The 20,632-nt window shown below is 37.7% G+C and overlaps 1 protein-coding gene across 1 annotated transcript; it reads left to right on the plus strand.

The window, feature by feature from the left end:
- Positions 1 to 1,980: 1,980 nt before the first annotated feature.
- On the plus strand, positions 1,981 to 19,250 carry LOC124168855 (ATP synthase subunit alpha, mitochondrial). Its single transcript, XM_046547210.1, has 11 exons — positions 1,981 to 2,094; positions 2,414 to 2,536; positions 2,632 to 2,745; positions 2,821 to 3,017; positions 3,129 to 3,272; positions 11,512 to 11,660; positions 13,942 to 14,111; positions 14,942 to 15,256; positions 16,443 to 16,587; positions 18,129 to 18,246; positions 18,852 to 19,250. The coding sequence occupies exons 1-11, from the start codon at positions 2,029 to 2,031 to the stop codon at positions 18,970 to 18,972; spliced, it is 1,662 nt and encodes a 553-aa protein (XP_046403166.1). The 5' UTR covers positions 1,981 to 2,028; the 3' UTR covers positions 18,973 to 19,250.
- The last annotated feature ends 1,382 nt before the right edge of the window (positions 19,251 to 20,632 follow it).

Raw genomic sequence — 20,632 nt, forward strand, 5'->3', positions numbered from 1 at the left:
AACATTTATGTGATGAAAACCATTGGTGTAATTTTAACCCAGGATTTTACATTGTATTGACAAGGGGAGAAAAATGGACTTCTTAGAACAGTTTGAGATTGTGAATTGCCCCGCTAAACTTTGTAATGACCATATTTTCCCATCCCAGTCACCATTACTTTACGTCACACTACCATCCCCCTAAGACCCACAACCTTGATTTCCTCATGTTTTTTAAACCTTTTGAGAACCCCCCCCCCCCTTTATCCTTTTTTTCTTGTCGTTTAGCCTATGCAAGCCAGCCCAAGGCCTTCCCCCACCCCTTTCTTCAAAAACAGCTTTAGCCGTCATCAATGTTCCTTCCCACCCCCTTTTTAATGTTACCCCCTCTCTCCACCCACGGTTACCTATTTAAGAGCAAGCCACCCATCGAATTGTACCTGATGATAGCACTAGATGCTGAAACCCGCGTCATGCTATTTAAAATAAAGTGTGGAATAAAACAAAGTAATTTTATTTTATACTATGATGAAGCAATTCCACAAAGTAACGCCTGAGACTGTGTCTTATAATAATAACTTTTATTTAAATTTATCAAGGTTTATTACCAATTAGCCAACATGTTTTTATTTATTTTATAGTAATTTCAGGACCTTTGAATCATGTAGTTATCAAGTCAGAGGGTCATTCAATGAGTGATATTTTACTGCTCCCCTTTACCTTGCTATTCTTTAAGTGAACAGATGGGTGCAGCTGAAGAAGAGAGCAAAATAAAAACATCAATTTGCACACTGTTTTCCAGTCCTCTATATTTCACACCCATGTCAACCTTACCCTCTCGCTGAGATGAATCCTACTCATCCCTTTCCTCTCAAAACATGCTACTTCTTGGATTGAAAACTTGTATATGTGTCTGATAAAAACGTATTCACTGAGAGGCGAAGTAATAATTAAAGATGAAGATGATTAAAATATATTATTGTCACATTTTTTAATGTAATACGAGAAAAGCCCTGAGTGAGATGCTCTGTTGATAACTGGAAACTATAGTGGTTTATGTAGGTACTCCTGCAATCAGTGGTGAGGATAAGGGCCCTGCAGATTCAGCGGTGTGGCGGGTCACCTTGTGACGAGCAGGGAAAAAATAATAACCAGTAAATAATGCCGTAAACTACTCTCTCTTAATCATAAAATTATATGTAGGTATTTAAATACAATAAGAAGCCTCTAATTCATTTCCTTTTATTCAAACATATAGCTTAAATAAGGGCACAAATGTTTTTGCAGGGGGGGTACGAAGCCCTAACGCCACCACTGCCTCTAATACCTCCATATTTAATGCTGAAAATAAGTTGGAAGTAATAATTTAAGTTAGTAAAATTTAATTCCAATTTTTTTGTCAAATTTATTCAAATTGAATTTCATACTGTTTTTTCTCTGCATATGAAGCGATGCGATTAAATCTTCTTGAAAATTTTGATTGCCACCATCAACTCTTAATAATACAATACATTACAAAGAGTAGGTAGGAACACACTAAAATAATTCTAAATACGACTACTGATGCAAATAGAGTAATTGTGAATCAAGGGATTCTAATGAGGACAGGTTTGAAAACGCGCTTTTAAAGCGATACCTCGCGACCGCGGTCGTAGAAAATCTCGATTCACGTTTATGGAATCTCCTAAATTTGTGGGTACATAATAATTAATATGCTTTTATCTCATGTACGTGTGTCAATATTTATTAAATTTTGGAGTAGTGATCTTAGAAAAGAAAAATCGAACCAGACGTATTAGAGTTTAAATACATAATTAATAATTGTATTAAGCTCAACTTGAGGACTAAATTAGGCCTAAATATCACAAAACTTGAAAATATAGAGTTTAGATAGTCATTTCATCGAAAGAATTGTCAATAAAAGTCATTTCATAGCTGACTTGATAATAGAAAAACGGGGCGCATCTGAGTTGGAGACATTTCCGGAGGACCCCGGGTTCAAGACAACAGTCCATTCTCCATCTTGGGTTCCTGGTTGGGCTTGTCGCGATGGCTCTCCTCTCCGTAAGATTAGCCACTTCTGTGGCCAGACATTTTCCATCTTCAGGAAATAAGGTAGTTGTTATTATAGTTAGTAACTCACGTATAATAAGCTGAACTATGTTTTTGTGAAACTGAATCTCGTGGTTAGATGAAAAATTATTATGTTACCGGCGGCGACTTACGTATGACCTACCATATTAGTGTGTGATCGATACGGGTTTATCATTGTTAATTGTTAATCTGTCGTGTGATTGCTTAATGAAATTGAAATAGAATCTTGTATCAACGTCCAATTTTTAAAAATATTTCCAATTGTGTTATACGCATAACTTATTTTAATGGTGGTCTCATTAAAAATTATTTTTATCATTGTAATTTGTACTATCATTAGGTTGCGAAGTTGGCATGGCCAGCCCTCCAGGTCGCCAGTCGAAATATTCATATTTCTCAAGAAAGAAGGGGGGCTGAAATTTCATCAATTCTGGAGGAGAGGATCATGGGCGCAGCCCCAAAGGTGATAATTCTGCAGCTGCAGAAGTAAAACATGCAGTAAGGTAAACATTCACTCATGCAGCTTATTATTTTACTCACTATTAATTCTTCCTCCAGGCCGATTTGGAAGAAACTGGCCGTGTACTTAGCATTGGTGACGGTATTGCTCGAGTATATGGGTTGAAGAATATCCAGGCCGATGAAATGGTGGAATTTTCATCTGGTCTCAAGGTGAGTGGAACCCGTTAAGTTCGTCTCGTTGCAGTGTTCTTGACACTTAAATGCATTAAGTAATTTAATTTTTAGGGTATGGCCTTGAACTTGGAACCTGATAACGTAGGTGTTGTAGTATTTGGTAACGACAAGTTGATCAAGGAAGGTGATATTGTGAAGAGAACCGGTGCCATCGTAGATGTACCTGTGGGCGAAGATCTTCTTGGTAGAGTTGTGGATGCCCTGGGTAATACCATCGATGGAAAAGGACCCGTGAATACCAAGCAGAGGTATGTATTTATGACCACTTAGCAGTACGAAGTAAGCTAACGTGATTTTCCTATAGTTTACATTTGCATCTTAACTGTGTTATTCATCGGTGGAATACCTTTGTTTTCCAGGTTGAGGGTTGGAATCAAGGCCCCTGGTATCATTCCTCGCATATCTGTGAGGGAACCCATGCAGACTGGTATTAAGGCCGTAGATTCCTTGGTGCCAATTGGACGAGGCCAGCGAGAACTCATCATTGGAGACAGACAGACAGGGTAAATTTGTGCTAATCTTGACGTATTTTGCAGTATGTCATTAACATTTCTATATACGTATGGGTGATATTAGCATTGTGAGTTGCACACCTACCGTAGTCAGTTGTGGCACCCCAAGTAACATTTTTGGTTGGCCCTCTGTTGGCAGATGGTGGGACACAGCGGTTGGCCCATGGTATGATTTGGCCACCTCGCCAACCGTATCCCAACCAACGATTCCCCAAGGATGGGCCAACAGAGCATTACAGTTGGGCCTTCGTATTCCCAACCCAAGGCCAACAAATCTCCAACGATATACCGTTGGCCCTTTTACATTTTGCCATCCGTTTCCCAACAAAAGCTATATTTTACTGGCATTTCTCATTTTTATAGAATGAAAGTTAAATTAATTTACCTTCTCACTTGATACGATACCGGTAGATAGAATCTTTACCTTTAACTCCCTATAAATCAAAATGAAATTAAATACATAAACAATCAATGCTATTGGACAAAGTTAGGTTACAGTGGTTAAAAGTGGAAAACAAAAAATCAATATCAGTTCAGAAGATCCCCAACTTTTATTTTCACGAATTAGGACAATTTTTATTAGGACAAAATTAGGAAAATTTCAACAGCACCTTTCCATATTACAATATGGCACACACAAAAACTGTCCATCTTCTTTGTAGGGCAACAAAACACACTTAGATAAAATCTGGGTGGACTGCAATTTGCATCCATGTACTAATTTTTTTACTACAAATATACCAATGGTACCACTTCTAAGAGGTAATTCAAAGAAATCCTCCTTAATTTCAAACATGTCACACTGCAAGATGTACACCCCTGAGTTATTTGATTCAATTGCCTTCACAATTCCTATTCTCTGGTCTTCGGTAACGAAATTGTTAAGTTTAGTCCATTTTACTTAATTGGATTAACAAGTGCGATTTAGGGATATTAATAGGAATCACAGAAACACTGATTGAGTATAATAGTTGATGTATTTTCCATAAAATAATAATTGTGCAGTTGTTATTTAGGTTTACTCATACAAATTCAATCTCATTCTCTTCAGAGAGGACTAAATCACTCACTTTGTCCATTGAAACACTGTTTTCATTAAAACTTCCACTTATACTAGATATGCCACAATCTGAAAAAATATACATATCGATCTCTCTAAATTAATGATGAAAAGTTTAAAATTCCACGAAACTATCTGTTTAAGGTAACATGATTTTAGGAATGCCAGTTTTGTAAGACTTACCAAATGAGGTCAATGCCTTATTTTTGTTAGAAGCACTCGACTTATTTTATTTAACTGCTATCACAAAGACAAAGCCCTTACAACCAAACAAGTCTTGGTTGTTAGGTTGCTAGGGAAACATGTGAACCGTATCCTGCAACGTATGCAATCGAGGTATACATCGTGCTTATTCACGGCCCATATCGAACTTCCATCGGTTAAGTTAGACTCGAAACAGACAGATCTTATAAGTCTACAATTTTTCATGTGCCCTCCGGGATATATATACTAACAAGTCGCATTAAAGAAGCCTCCACTTCTTGGAACCATTTATGTCAAATACCATGCTGAAAACACCAGAAAATTACTTAAAAAAGAGTTATACATAATTTCCAAAATTATCTTATAATATGTTCTTAAAAAATTAACTTAAAATAATTATTCTGCCTTCCAGTAGTCGGTAGCACTGACTGTCAAAGCAAGCGATTATGCCATCCCTATTTTTTAATGAATAGATGCTACCGATCCGATAACCATTTGACACGATAAATCGATTACAATGGAATTTCGCCCATCTCTACGTTGAAGATCTTGTCGGAATTTTGTTTACAGCTCTTATGGCGGAAATTGAGGAAATGGTATGATGTCCCAACGGTGGCCCAATGATAATCCATTTCGTAGGGCCATCGTTGGGGATTTCCGTTGGGCCAACAGCATAAACCGTTTCGTTGGGCCGACGAACAATATCTGCGTTGGGCCAACAGCGGAATTTGGTAGGCATATCCACCCACAATGAGCCAACCGTGACTACGGTTCCCCAACCGAGGCCCAACGGTCAATGTTACTTGGGACTGCTCTAATATTTCCATTACCTCGACGCTGTGAGCAATTTATGTTCAAGTTAAAACCTATGTATATTATGTCAGTTTTTCTTGGCATAAATAGGCTTGTCCATTCTTACATTTGACCTTTTCTGATGAAGTTCACTTATGGCTCATAATAAGTGGTTGAGATGTAAATGTGTTATCAGCTGATTTTGTTTTCAATCTATCCCAAGTATGCAGGTGTAGTAACAGTGGAAATGGTGCCCAAGAAATTAATTGTGTATTAATTTTTGATTTCGTCGTAGTCGAGTATTCTATATTCGATTTTATAATAGCTGATATTTATACACTTTCATATTGATATCTTGTGTGTAGTCACCTTTTATGGGTGTCGTCTCCTAGGGTGTATGTTGTATTAGGGTGGAATTCTATGGAGGTGTTCTTTTAAATTTCTGATTGACCTTTCTCTCCATTAATTCAGCGTCTTGTTTCTCTATTTTTTCTGCATAAAAACAAGTCCTTGGTGAAGCTTAATATTTGCATCCAATTATGGCTTGTTCCATTAATTGCCATATTTTTTCAGATATTGGCCTGGTTGCATGAGTATAGCTAAGCAAATTTATGAAGGGAGGCTGGGAGCTACTGCATAATCATGAGACTAATTTTATCATCAATAGTTTCAGGCATTGCTTGGTAACATTGCTTTAATAAGTAAAGTTACTTTGATTATTAATTTAATTTAATAATGCCGCAATGTTTTAATCGCACTGGCAATGGCCTCCCCCCTCCTCCTGACTCCATCTATGCCCTGCTGTTCATATTGTGTGTGGAAGTGTTAAAGGCCCTCTATTTTTCAAGTAGTTTCTCATTTCATTTTTTTAAATATTTATTTCTGGATAAGATGGTTTACCAGGAATGGGGCTTGACATACTTGTTAATTCACATTGAGTGTTGAGGAGAGAGTTGTCACCAATTAATTTTATGCTACAGTTGTGTTATAATGTTTCCAGAAATAAGAGATTTGAAACCTGCTGGAGTGTGAGAGTAGTGGAAATTAAATCATTGCTACAGAAGAAGAATAAGTTCTCCGAGGATAGTACATGTGCAAAATGACTTAAGCCATGCTTGTGAAATTGAATTCACAAGGTTAAGTTTCACAACTTTTAATTTTACCAACCAAGGCCTCATTTTTGTCTGTTTCTTAAAAACTCTGTCAGTGAAAGAATTTAAGCACCACAAAGTTACGGGCGAATGAATTGGATAGTATGTTTAAATGAGCTTCAATGAAGTCTGCCAATCTGTTAAAGCTTGCAGATTGGATAAGGGTGAAACCAGGAAAGGAGAGCAATTATTGAAGGAAAGAAAGAAAATGCCACCACACATGAACAGAACTACAGATTCATGTCTAATCTGTGGTGTGAAGGGAAAATATCTGTGCTGAGCTCATTGTGAAGGAGAAAAGAATCCACTCATAGGATCCTAGAGGATAAAATTGATAAAATGGACTCGAGAAACCTCCTTCCACCTCTGTTAGGGCCAGGGAGGTTCAAATATCCAAATATTGTCCTCCAATATTGATTTTTGACTGTGAGTCTATCAAATCCTGTGAAAGCCAGATATATGGTAATGTGCAGAAAGCATCCGTTGAAAATGCACTCAATGATTAAACCTGAAGGTTGATGTTGATAGGTTAGGGAGAAGCTCCCTGCAAAATGAGCCAAATCAATCTGTCAATGAGCCAATCGACCTGTATACATATTACAGATATGTTCTTCAAATCAGTTGATATAGTTTTTCTCAATTTTGGAAGCAGGATTTTATGAAGTTTTTATAGCAGGAAGTGGAACTTTTGTTCTGGACAAAAAGAATATAAGTACCACTAAGTTATGGGCGAATGAATTGAATATTATGTTTAAATGAACTTCAATGAAGTCTTCCAATTTGTTTAAGCTTGCAGATTGGACTAAGGGTGAAACCAAGAAAGGGGTGCAATTATTGAAGGAAAGAAATAAATGCCACCACACATGAACAAAACTACAGATTCATACTGTGAGAGTAGTGGAAATGACTTAAACAGGAGGGGGAGGCCATTGCCAGTGCGAATAAAACATTGCAAATTATTAAATTTAATTATCAAAGTAATGCCAAATGCACAGTGCGTTCGAAAGAATGAAGTTTTGAAAATATGAAATTCTTTGTAATTGTGAATGTTGACCATGGTCCTCGGGAAGAAGTGGTCTTCATTTTTACAAAAAAGGGCATGAAACTTGATATCAAATTGGTGACAGTTTGTGTGTATTTTGACAATGAAACCTTGGTAAGATTGGAAGGTTGAAATAATACAGGAAGACGGGCAATCTTATTTGCCCTTCCTAACTAAAAGTGCTATCCCCTTCACTTTGATATAATTCTTGCAAGGCAAAAACTTTAGTCCTTCCTGGTTTTTTCTTGCTCAGGGCCTTTGGTCAGCACCGAGCGTGCACGTTTTTATGGTCCTGGTATAGAGGTGGGGCTTGGCTGTGCCATCATCTCGGCATTAACTTTAGTCTCCAGGTTATTAACTTTAAACAGGGACAGGAGTGGACCTTTATTGCACCAATATTAGTTTTTTTTTTGTCCCTTACAATGGGTTCTGAAATTTCATTTTATATTTTATCGTGTTTCATTTGGTTAAAATTTGACCCGTGGCAAATCTATCTACAGGCATCCCCAGAGTTACATAAGAGATGCATTCTGGCAGACTCTGCGTAAGTCGAACATTCTGCGTTGGTGCTTCAGAGATTTCGATGTGTGGGGTAAATTCTCAGTGGAGTAATGCGCGGTAAATTCTCGGTGAAGTTTCATTCAATTCACTGCGATATTCATGAACTCTTACGCATATTCTTACGTTATTAGACACAAAACATTAATATAGTCAGAGAGTTGCATCTCGAGCATTGCCAATCAAAATGTGTAATATTATTCCCCGCATTGACCAGTCACGTGGATTCGGGAAAGTATGGTACCTCAATGCTACATTGCTAAACTGAATACTTCAAATTGATTAATAATTGATATAAATTGATTCATTATGTTATACTGCGATCCAAGGGCCCACAGTTTGCATTGTCTACTTACCTTTAATCATTATATCTTCTGCCTTTTATATATATTACGTTGATTGATGAATCTGGTGGTTTCACTGTCACAGTTAATACACGTAGGAGGGGTGTCGAGGATTACGAGCAAATAACACACAGAAAATATCAGTAAATCACTATATTCTTATATACATCACACGCACATGCACTCAATCTTTCATGCACGCAAACATACTTTCATTCTCTCATATCTCAATAAAATGACGTGAAAATATCATCATTTGAATATTTACTTCGCTGGAAACATCGAAGAGTATTTCCAATGCATGAAGGTAATTAGAAGTGAGCTTTTATTCAGCCAACTCCGTATTAACTTACAACAAAGTTAGTGGGGAAAAGCTTTCAATAACGCAGTATTCATTTACATTGGCACACAATATGAGAGAACGAGAAAATGCAGCTAAATATAATCTTTTTTAAAATACAACATGGTAACCCAGTCACCAGAAACATGTAAACAAGTACGCAATTAATATAGTGTGTCAACTTTTTTGCAGCGTTCATTGCCAACACTACAAATTTCAATGCCTTTTCGTGGGTACTAACCAATTCTTTTCCGCAATAAAGATTTCTGCTAGAACTTTATTTCCTTTAAATTCCACAGATGGAAATTTCCAAACTTAAAGATACAATTTTTAAATAGTTGAAAGTCAGAGTCAGGGTGTGTATGCTTTGTAACTAGCTCTATCGTATAGAAGTGAGAGCAACCACTTCCATCGCTAGAATTGCAGATTTTCACATTGACTGGTGACCTGGGATTTGTAAGCGATTTTTTTTTTTTTACAGAAATTAATGAAAATTCCGTTGCGGAATGATAAAAATGGGTCACTTTGTTTTGTTTAGCACGTGAAAAACTCTATAACTATTCGATATTTTTTCTGCCATTGGGTATACGAGCGAATATCTACTTCATCACGCTCGCATTCAAAAATTAACGTAATCACTTGAAATACGGTTATCACTTGCGTAAGTACGGATTTACGTAAGTCGAGACGTACGTAACTCGGGGGATGCCTGTATACAGAAGAGGATGTCTGTTTGTCTTTCTGCTGTGTGTTTGCAAACAACTGCACGACCAAAGTTAGTATAAAGGCACATCTCATGCTCTCAAACCCTGAAGTGCTTCTTTCGGTTGCGTTCTTTGCATAGTTTTCTCATTAGTTTGTTACGACACATACAACTTATGCAATTGGACATCCTGCCAGCCAAGCACACCTCTTGATACGCTAAGTTCCCACACCTTCATAGCCACTCGAGAGGCGTCTTCATAGACCGTAGGCTCCTTTCCTGCGTTCGCAGATCTAAAAATATTTCATCACGTCTCTAAAAGTTGGTAACATCGATTTGTTTTACGCCGACTAGGCACCAAATAAGGGACAAGTCGTCTCACTACGCATCCTTTTGTACCTTCTACCATCTTCTGATTTATATTATCAAAGATGAACGCCCTCCCAGCAGCACACGCGGGATGAATTTTGCTGCATTCGAGGCGTGGGAGGGGGAGAAGCGAGCGGGGAGGGGACGGGATCGGCTTGCTGCTCTTGTATCCGCGATGCTGCGTGGGCGTTGGAATATTTTCTTCACGGGCGCAGACTCAATTTAGGCATTTGTGGCTAAACGGTGACAGATACGTCAAAATGCACGAAATATTTGCCCTAGAAGGGCAGTAACTCGGCAAAATCTATAGGAAACGACCATAAAATATTATATTTTTCGAATTTTGACCCTCCCCCCCTAAATTGCATTTGAGCGAGGGTCAGGGGTTCACGTAGAGGTCTCAAATTTTTCAGGCCTTATTTTTGATCGGTCCCACAACTTTTTTTCATTGGGCCAGATGGATTTGAAAAAAATCGATTTTTGCGATCCGCCTTAATGGCTAATGCACAAGGTGAGAGTAAGGCAAAAGACAATACATATGTCTTTTTTAGCTTCCTTTTGGTGTGTTGTTGCATCATCTGATAGTGGCTGCTTGCAGGATTTCTTGCAGTGATCCATTTCTTTGGATGGCAGAGTTTGGGCCATTTTCTCTTCTTCATTTCCTTCAATTGCCTTCTTGCAATCCTCAAAGAAATGTCTTTCTCGTTAGTATCTTCGCCCTGTCTGCCCACTACTGCGAGGAATATTGATGTTCTAGCCTAATATCCTAAAGGCACCACCTTTTTATATAATTGTTATGGTTTAACCTCAGTTATACCATGAACTCACTCGTACATGGATTATTTTTTTATGTCCCATGAAGAACCCCCATATGAACCCATGACTTTCCAAGCTCTGCTTTGAAACTTTTCACTTATGCGACTTATCAGTGAACTGCCCTACGGAATTTCTCTGGGGTGAATCAAAACTACAGCCCTAAGGCATAGTGCTAGAAATGCGAACAATTAGGACAAGAAATTCATCCTAAGAAAGATTTTTCGAGAATGCAAATTTAGCTTTCCATTTTGGTAAAATGATCATATGTGGTGTTACTTGTAAGTACACACCATTATTAGGCTTCATTGTCCTGCCTCCAAATGAGTAACTGCAACCGGGAAACAAAGCAGACCTAGTTGGAAGCTCCTTTTTTGTAAAACCTCTGCTATGAAACTTACCTAGGTTCTCTGCTGAAATTTTCACCGTTGAGGTTCTATTGTATATATTTATATACATGGGGGGGAAGAAGACTGGGAAAAGAAATGGGGCATCGAAACTTCTTACTAGGGTGGTGGAGGTTTTTCATAGCTGTTATTACTCACTGCTGTTTTGGTCAACTCGGTGTTCAAAACTCCATGTGACGAGTTAGACCACTCTCATTGGGGGTTCGGGGGACACCACATCACTCAGTCCCTCATTCATGGCAATGAATCCACACCCAAGAATTTCAACATTTTCTCGCTATACACCCAGAAGAAATAGAGAAGGCCTCCTTAGCCCTCATAGCTCATGTCCAACCTATGAAAGTGTCACTTGTGCAGAAGTTGAAAATTGGTCATATTGGTATTTACTCTGAGATTGAACATGTTATCCTGAGTATATATGTGAGAGTTCTCAATTTTTCATTTCAGAAAAACTGCCCTGGCTATCGATACCATCATCAACCAGAAGCGTTTCAATGAGGGAACTGATGAGAAGAAGAAGTTGTACTGTATTTACGTGGCTATTGGACAGAAGCGTTCCACTGTTGCCCAGATTGTGAAGAGGCTCACTGACAGTGGTAAGTGGCAATTACATCCATGTGATATCACATTATTCACCGCTATGGTGTTTTGCAGAGAGTGAGTATTTAGCCCCAGTATGCAGCGAGCTACATGGAGTTGCTTTCTTAAAAAACAGCATGTGCATATATGTGGCAGGGGTCAGCTATTTCTAACCTTGCACCATTCATTCTGCTTCAGTCGTAGTGAAGCCACCCAGATCTTCATGCACATCAAACTAAGGGCATGAAAGATAAGCTACATATACATTAACACTAGAACGATTTAGTGAGTCATTTTGGCTCTGGTATGCCGTCGTTCTAGGCAAAATATCACTTGTTTCCTATAAACATTCGCACAGCAGTTACCAGACTCCGCCAACCTAAATATCTTTAAAGTGGATGAAAAGTCACGAAAAGCTAATTTCATCAAAAGAAATTGGTGAAGAGAGTGAAGGAATGAATTTCACTGGCTGACTCTTTGATTCTAATGTTAACCTGTCCGTGTTATTGAGGATGAAAAGCAGTGGCGCCGACTCCATGGGGCCTGAGAGGGCCCGAGCCCCCCCAAATATTCGTTACAGATGTGAGGAAAAAATGTATCAGGCTTGTCAATTTTCCCCAGTGTGTCCAGACATCGACATTCCAGTTTTAAGGATTCTAATGCTGATCATATGACTCTTCTAAAATGCTTAAAAAACTTAAAACTTACTAATAAAATTTACCGGGGACAAGGTCCCCGGTTTGGGCCCCCCCAATATTTTTTGTAAGTCGGGACCCCTGATGAAAAGAGAGAAACATGCTCTCCTGTTAAAAAAAAAAGGCCAGATTTTGGAATTATTTACATGTTGTGATTTTCAGTAGTCTTGAAGGAGAATGAGTGTTTGAACCTCCCTGCCTTCTAATCTATTTCACAGAATTTGTATTTATGATCTGTCCTCTTGTAAAAGTGGTCCCTCAAAAGATCCTTAATATCATCTTAAAATATCTCATCGTGTAACTTTTTATTAGTTTAATGCACTCTTATTATAAGTGAGCATATTAATTTACAGTCTGTCATCTACCACACTGCATGAGCTCTTGTGTAGGTGGAAGTATTAAGTTGACAGAGATGTTGCTTCTTACAGGATCCATGATTTAGTGGTTTCATTTTTTATGATAATGAAAAAAATTACTTGTGAAGTTCATTGAGACCTTGGTAAACTCCTTGTTCATCAATTGACGTGCACTTGCATAATTTAAACTATCATTCCCTGTGGTTATAATATAAACCAGCGGTTCCCAAACTTTTTCTTTCCGCGACCCATTTTAGCTCATTCTTTTTAGCCGCGACCCCCTAAAAATGGTCGTCCAAGTTTAAGTACGTTGTTCACCATATTATTAGTATCTCGCGACCCCTTTCCGAACGGCCTAAGACCCCCTTGGGGGTCGCGACCCCCACTTTGGGAACCGCTGATATAAACTAAGAAAGAATAAAAGATGCCTTGATAAAATTGAACTTTTCTTTTGTGTTAATACACATTCATGTTGTGTAGACATTTTTGTTAGTCTGATTAGCCTTACAAGTTTCAATTTTATGGTATTTGAAGCAGCAAAGGCTGGTTTATTGGTGATTTTTGAAATTGTAATTTTTTTCATTTATTTATCCAAAATTTTCTTGAGCAGGTATAAATATGGTAATAACAATAAAATAACCAGCACTTCATGGATACCAAGCTGTTGATTTACGATATACCCTAATGTATATCACCTCTAAATGCACTGAAACCAACCTTTTATTAGTGGTACTATGGATTTATTTTGAATTAAATGTTATACAAAGATATTGTACTGTCCACTTAATTATAATTTGCTGTTCCACGATATCTCTCTGGAAAAGGTTGGCTTCATTAGCTTGAACTATTCCTAGGCTCGGAACTGCGTCACTTTTGATGCTGATAGCAATCTACAATTTCAGTGACTTCTCTCTCCTCTATCACACAAAAGTCGAGGACTGCCTACACTCCTTTTCATGAACTTGCCGGGATTAAAAATGTAAAATTTTCAATGCCGGAATAAGTAGACATCTAATTCTTGCTTTCACTCACAAAACATCCTTGGCATCTTCTGAAAATATTTCATCCTGCAATATTAATTTACAATAATGGTCTTGTAGAACACTATGTAAGCTCTCTGTTGGTAGGAACTATATAGCTGTCAGAGATGTTGCTTCTCACAGCAATCATGACGCATTGGTTTTATCTTCCTCTCTCTTATGTATCATCCTCCTGTTATTTCTCATTCTCATGTTCTCACTTCACAGGAGCTATGCAGTACACCATCATTGTGTCTGCCACTGCTTCCGATGCCGCCCCACTGCAGTATTTGGCACCTTACTCTGGCTGTGCCATGGGTGAATTTTTCCGTGACAACGGCAAGCACGCCCTCATCATCTATGATGACTTGTCAAAGCAGGCTGTGGCCTACCGACAGGTAATTTTTATTCTATGTTTTACCTCGTGAGTGTATTGAATAATAATCTGCTGTGATGACGATTCAGGGATTTAAAGTTAGATCTCTTCAAGAGCTGCAGTAATATTTGGTTGGAATTTTCTGGAATAGAGTGCTCCTAGGTTTTGGTATTCTATCTACAAGTATTGTGAGACTGTTCAAGTCAAAGATAGTGTATGTTATCTTACACTATTAGTAATAATTGCAGTATGCTTACCCTAATATGTTGAAAATTATACGACATTACATAACCTTGTGTAATGTAATGATAGAAATCCTTAAATGTGGGCAGCCTTGACCACTGAAATCTAAGAAACTGAATTAAATGTGCCATGACAATTATTCCTTTATTGAAGCAATTTTATAACCTTTTGCGTCATTTGTCAATTCATTTATATCTTTGTGCCTTTTTCTCGATTTAAGAGAGGTGTCACTGGATGGAAACCAGAAATTGTCATGGCTTGTTAAAGCATTTCCCCTTGGCCAGCATGAGTCTATTTGTAACCCATCTTAAAAGCAATCTAGTAACCTCCCAAATAGGTATAAAATTCATTGAAATCTAGGGTGTTTCTTAAAATTAAACACCAGTTTAAATGTAATATTATGTAATTTTATTGCTTTGTCTCGTATACTACTTTGAATATCAATGACAGTGTAAAGTCAGAATTGTTTTGTGGACTTTTGAATTTAAGTTTTCCTTATAATTACTACAATTAACTTTTGTGTGGGTGGATAGGTTATGTATATAATTGGTGGTACTACATGCATTGGCAAGGAATGTGTGTAGTTCATAATGGGACATGTTGTTACAGATGTCTCTGCTGCTGAGGCGACCACCAGGCCGAGAGGCTTATCCTGGTGATGTATTCTACCTTCACTCCCGTCTGCTGGAAAGAGCAGCCAAGATGAATGACACGAACGGTGGTGGCTCCCTCACTGCTCTCCCCGTCATTGAAACTCAGGCTGGTGACGTATCAGCTTACATTCCAACCAATGTCATCTCTATCACTGATGGACAGATCTTCTTGGAAACTGAGTTGTTCTACAAGGGTATTCGTCCAGCCATCAACGTGGGTTTGTCTGTGTCACGTGTAGGATCTGCTGCCCAGACAAGAGCTATGAAGCAGGTAACGTTGTGATTCCTTTCTTTTATCCAAACTAAACAAGACATTGCATCAGATAGTTTGACAGTAATAAGGTCAGACGATAATAAGCCAACTTGATAGAAGACAAAATCCAAGGGTTTAACCTTAGTCTTGCTGTCAACTTGAGCAGAAGTTTCATATAATTTGTTAAATTTGCTTAACACTAGAACCACGGACGGGACTTTTTTGTCCCATCCCCCTTTGCAAATGTTTGCCATTCATGTACTAGTGGTTTGATCCCTTTGAAATTTATTGACTGTTACTCATTTTTTATGCTCTTTCGAATGGTCATATCGAAAATATTGTACGGTGTTTGGTTTGCGAGAAAAACGACGATTTACCTAGAACCGCGGGATGGGACTTTTTTGTCCCATATGGGGAAAACATACAATTTCAGTTTTTTTTTGTACACTTATTTTGTATTTAGCATAATAACAGTTTATTACGAAGGGGATCAATGCACAGATACCGTTATTCTGCCAGTTAGAAGCGCAGTAGGGAATAATCTGTGCACTGCGCCGGTCACCTACTAACGCAGTGTCACCTCTGCCCGGCGCTGCGCCCCTCTTGACAAACAACACTTTTGCTGTCAAAATAAGTTTACTGTTTTCCTAGTTATACTATTATACGTTTTAAGCAAGTGTTTTGTTCACACAAACCACAAAAAAACCGTCAATTATACTTAAACATGACAGGATCAACGTATTTTGTCAATGGGACAAAAAAGTCCTATGCCGTGGTTTTGGTGGGGTTCAGCGGTTCTAGTGTTAAGGTGTATGAAATTCCTCCTTGTTTTGGCAGGAGAGGTTTTGCATTGGAAATTAGTGGGGCTGGCAAAATTTAGTTTTCTTGTTTATTTTAGTCTTCATCAATCATATTGCATGGGTGGATGTTAAGATTTTTATGTTGTAGGTACTAGAAGAAATAGTTGGATCGAGTATGCAATGAAAGACACCCAATATTTAATCTGCAACTATCAGTAAAAACCCTGACGCTTGAGTGACTGCATTTTGTACTGGTTAAGCTAAATATTTGGCTCATGTATTCCTACATACTCAGCATATTTAAAATGCTGAAAGAAAATATTGGTTCTTTGTCATGATATTATTTGCTGTTGTAATTAATTATGTTAATTAATTACATCTTTTATCATTCTTAATTGGAATAGGTTGCTGGCTCCATGAAGCTGGAGTTGGCTCAGTACCGTGAGGTGGCTGCCTTCGCTCAGTTCGGTTCAGATTTGGATGCTGCCACTCAACAGCTGTTGAACCGTGGTGTCCGGCTGACAGAATTGTTGAAGCAGGGACAGTATGGTAAGATTACTATGAAATATTTTTATAGTACTCCTTATCATCCAGGCTAATGATGGGAGTAGGCAACACAAATAAATAGAAAATATTCAAGGACTCTTTGAGAGCTTTCTTCACTAGACCACTAATCTGTTTGATCCTAACTTGAGGAAAATCCCCTATTGTTTCAATGGGTTGGGTGTTCAGGTCAAAGTGAACTACCACATTGAATTCAGTGCATGGCTCTGTTAGGTGCCCTTGATCTGTCTATAGGACAATTCAGTCAAATGAATAGGAGTGTGCTCAATTGCTATCAATAGTTCATAAATAGCATTCGAAATTGAAAGTACCAATTGTGTATTGAATCTCTTGAAAGACACACTTTTTATGTGCCCCATGGTCATTAATATAATGGAGAGTGATGTTTTATTGCTGCTGTGGTCATTTATCATGTTAAGGCAATTAGTTAGGTCAAAAATAAATTTGTCTTTTGGTCAGTCAGTCTTGGCTAGTTAACTTAGAATGCTGATTGTGGGGTTGGGACATCTGAAAGCCTAAGAAATTATCTAATCACTGCCCTAGAGGCACATGCAGATGTGTGTGATGTAGCCGATTGTGGCCTTAGGACTGGCTTTCATATGAAATGGAGCCTTATTTTGCTACACAGCGTCGCATCAGCTTACTTGATAGGCATCAAAATTAAACTTTTGGGCACACTTGAATTTTTCAAATGTTCTTATGTTTAAAAGTTTGTGAATCAAATGTGCGCAGGAAAGGGACTTACTGTATGTCCAATTTAGGAGCGGTAATGTGTCAGTCACCATGATTCCACAGGAAGGACGCTTTATTACAAGTTGTGTGTATACTGAAGTATCTCCTACTGAAGAAAGAACCATAATTGATGCTCTTTGGCACGATGCACGAGGAGAACTTAGCGTAGCACAATGATTATAATGTAGCATAGTGTATATCCTCCTTAATGCTGTCACTTATTCGTGGAACTTCGTAATGAAGTTTATTTTGTTACTGCTGGGATCAGGACTGAGGTTCTTAATTTCGTAATAACAAAAATTTCGTGAAAATGTTTCTTTTACTTAAGATTGGATAGGCCTTTTTGTCAGGACCAAAGATTTTCTGTGTAATAACGAGAACTTTTTAATGAGGTTCTTCATAGTAACGAGAGTCTACTGTTGTTAAAATGTTACCTCAAACGCACTGTTTGATTATTAGTTTGGGTCCACCGCAGGGGGGCAGTTAATTGCTGCCCTACTGATCAAGTCAATCTTTGGTGAATGAAAATTTATAATGATATACCGAAATAGATATGTTAACATGTTAAGAATGCTTTACTTCCAGTCATGTGTTTAACAAATTTATGCTGAAGTATCAATGGAATGAAAGTCATTTAAATATCAAAATATGATTTCTTAAACTACTTTTCATGAATCTCACATGCATGATTGTAATAAAAATACCTGGATGATTTTTTTTGTTTTAGCAGATTGTCATTATGTACTTTGATTCAGGTTAATGATTGTATCACTGCATTTAAATTTCTTTCTTAGTGCCCATGGCCATTGAGGAGCAGGTTGCTGTCATTTACTGTGGTGTCAGGGGGTACCTCGACAAAATGGACCCATCCAAAATTACAGCTTTTGAGAAGGAATTCTTGCAGCACATCAAGTAAGTGCATCACTTTGATTTTCATTGTTGTTTCATGTTGTAATTTGCCTTTTTGTGAAGTTCATTTCAAGTAGTGTTAGTTTTTATTAGTTGAGGATATTCAAGTAAAACCAATATGCCTGTGAATAAATGTTGATTCAGGAATAGTATGTTATGAGCCCATGAAGCTTTCCTTGAATGATTCCAGTGGAGTTGGTGAGCGATAGCGTTTCATTGGAACTATTCGTCTTAACTTATGGGATTTTCTTCTTGTTCATCTGATTTAATTAAATCTCTATTTTCCTAAGTTTGTGGATTTTTTATTATATTTTGATTGTAGAAGGAACATCTTTCATGGGAAACAGGAATTCAAATTATAGTTACACATTAAACTGCGTAGCATCTCTCATCAATTCAACTTTCATTATCTTGAATGTGTACTTCGATAAACTTGAGTGTTATTGTGGGGTTATTTCTACGAGGATTTTGATTTTATAAGTGTATTGTTCAATGGAAATTCTGCTTTGGTACAAATGTTTAGGGAAAAAAATTATCATATTTTTGAGAGCTCTCTCTTCTCTTGTATGCAGATTTTCTTCAGTGTTTTTTTACTTATTCAATTTCAGGACCAACGAGCAAGCACTTTTGGCTGCCATCGCCAAGGATGGAAAGATCACTGATGATTCAGATGCTAAGTTGAAGAAAGTGGTGACAGACTTTATTTCATCTTTCAATCCAACAAAGTAAAATCAAACTCGTAACCCTTGTAGTTTTGTGCCGTGAGATGTTGGAGTGCAATTTTTTTTGTCCTTCGACAGTGTAAATGATAGAAAGTCAAAGACTTTTCTACTGAAAGTGTGGAGTCCAAAGCTGGGGCATCTGTATATAATTTCCTTTTAAAAACGTGCTGAATGAAGAGATGCTGTCAGGTTCCTTTCGAGGGAAAGTGTGGAAATGGTCCAACTGGTGTCTTTTGTAGAGCTATGAGTGTACTCTGTTAATAATAAAATCTATATAGACCCTAAGACTTTGTTCTGCACAAATGCTTCTTCTAATTGATTTCTATTTCTACCCTTCTGCCTCCATTTATTCTGGTTTGAGTGAACTGTCGAGCATATCCTATCTGGTGAATTTTTTCACTTCGTGGCCCAGTTGGTATAAAAGCTGTTGTCAGTTTCACATTCTATGAATGAGGAGCTTCTTCAAAGAAAAATTCTTAGAACAGAAATACATACCTCATAGTACTTATGTTTGGCTTCCTCCTGGTAACATACTGTTTATGTTAGAAACTTCCCAGTTTTCTATCCTTCATTGGCAAAATATGAATCATTTGAGTTCATCCGTTGCTCATCTTCATTGGTTAATTCATGTATTAACTACATGTAAATGCTTTCATTCCCTCAATGTTGGTCTTCGGAAATAATGTCATTATTTGGATGGGCAAGTAAGTATCTTGGGTGCTTTCTGGAGATTTGAACTTGTTCTTCATACCACTGCTCTTGAAAGCAGACTGTAGTGGCCATGGGCTCTTGCTAGAATCCAGGTGGACCAATGAATGATAGTTGTGTGGTTTTGCTTCACTTAAGTATATAATTGACATTCTGTATTTACACGTGTGAGCTGCACCCATGTGTATCCTGCGTACCCCCATTTTTAGGCCGGCTCGTGAGGGGAAAAAAAACTTCTTCTTAATGCTTTTTGGGTGCGGTCTAATATAGGTACTCTTGATTCGTTGCTAAATCGATAAATTTAAGTTTCCATGATCAATAAGGTTAAGTAATGTTAGAAATATAATTCCTGCAAAGGTTTTCTAGTTTCAATGGTAAACTCAGGAGAAATAAACAGTAAGAATTTTAGGGAAAATGGAACTTTGCTTGCATTAAAATTTGGGAGATTCGAGTAAGCCACTTACCCCCATTTTTACTCCGGCATTTCCGGAAAAAAGGTGTGCGATTTCTATGGGTAAATACGGTACTCTATAGAATGCAGATAGAAAGGAATGATTTAGGCTAGTTAACTTCATTTTGAAAGTTGTTTCATTGCTCTTAATGCACCATAATCGTTATGACACTGAACCTCCCCCTTGAAGATTAGGTATATAAGAATCTGACTGTTTGTAGGTAAATTTTTAATTGACTAATAAAGGAAATGATTTAAGAATAGTCACTCTACAAAGCTCAAACTTTTTCTGCTTTAAGAAGTTGATAGTGATTTTTAATTTACCTTTATGTCAAACAATTTGTTTTTATCTGGTATGCAAGAACATATTACGAGATGTAAAGGCTAAAGGCAATCAAGACCTTTATAACTCTTTATAACCTTATCAAATCGAGCGATGTAGCTCGCATAAGTCCACCTTTCTCACATGGACAGCTACTTATTGCTGTGGGAAACTTTTATGGGATAT

This window comes from Ischnura elegans, chromosome 12 (assembly GCF_921293095.1).
Source record: "Ischnura elegans chromosome 12, ioIscEleg1.1, whole genome shotgun sequence".
Taxonomy (NCBI): Eukaryota; Metazoa; Arthropoda; class Insecta; order Odonata; family Coenagrionidae; genus Ischnura; species Ischnura elegans.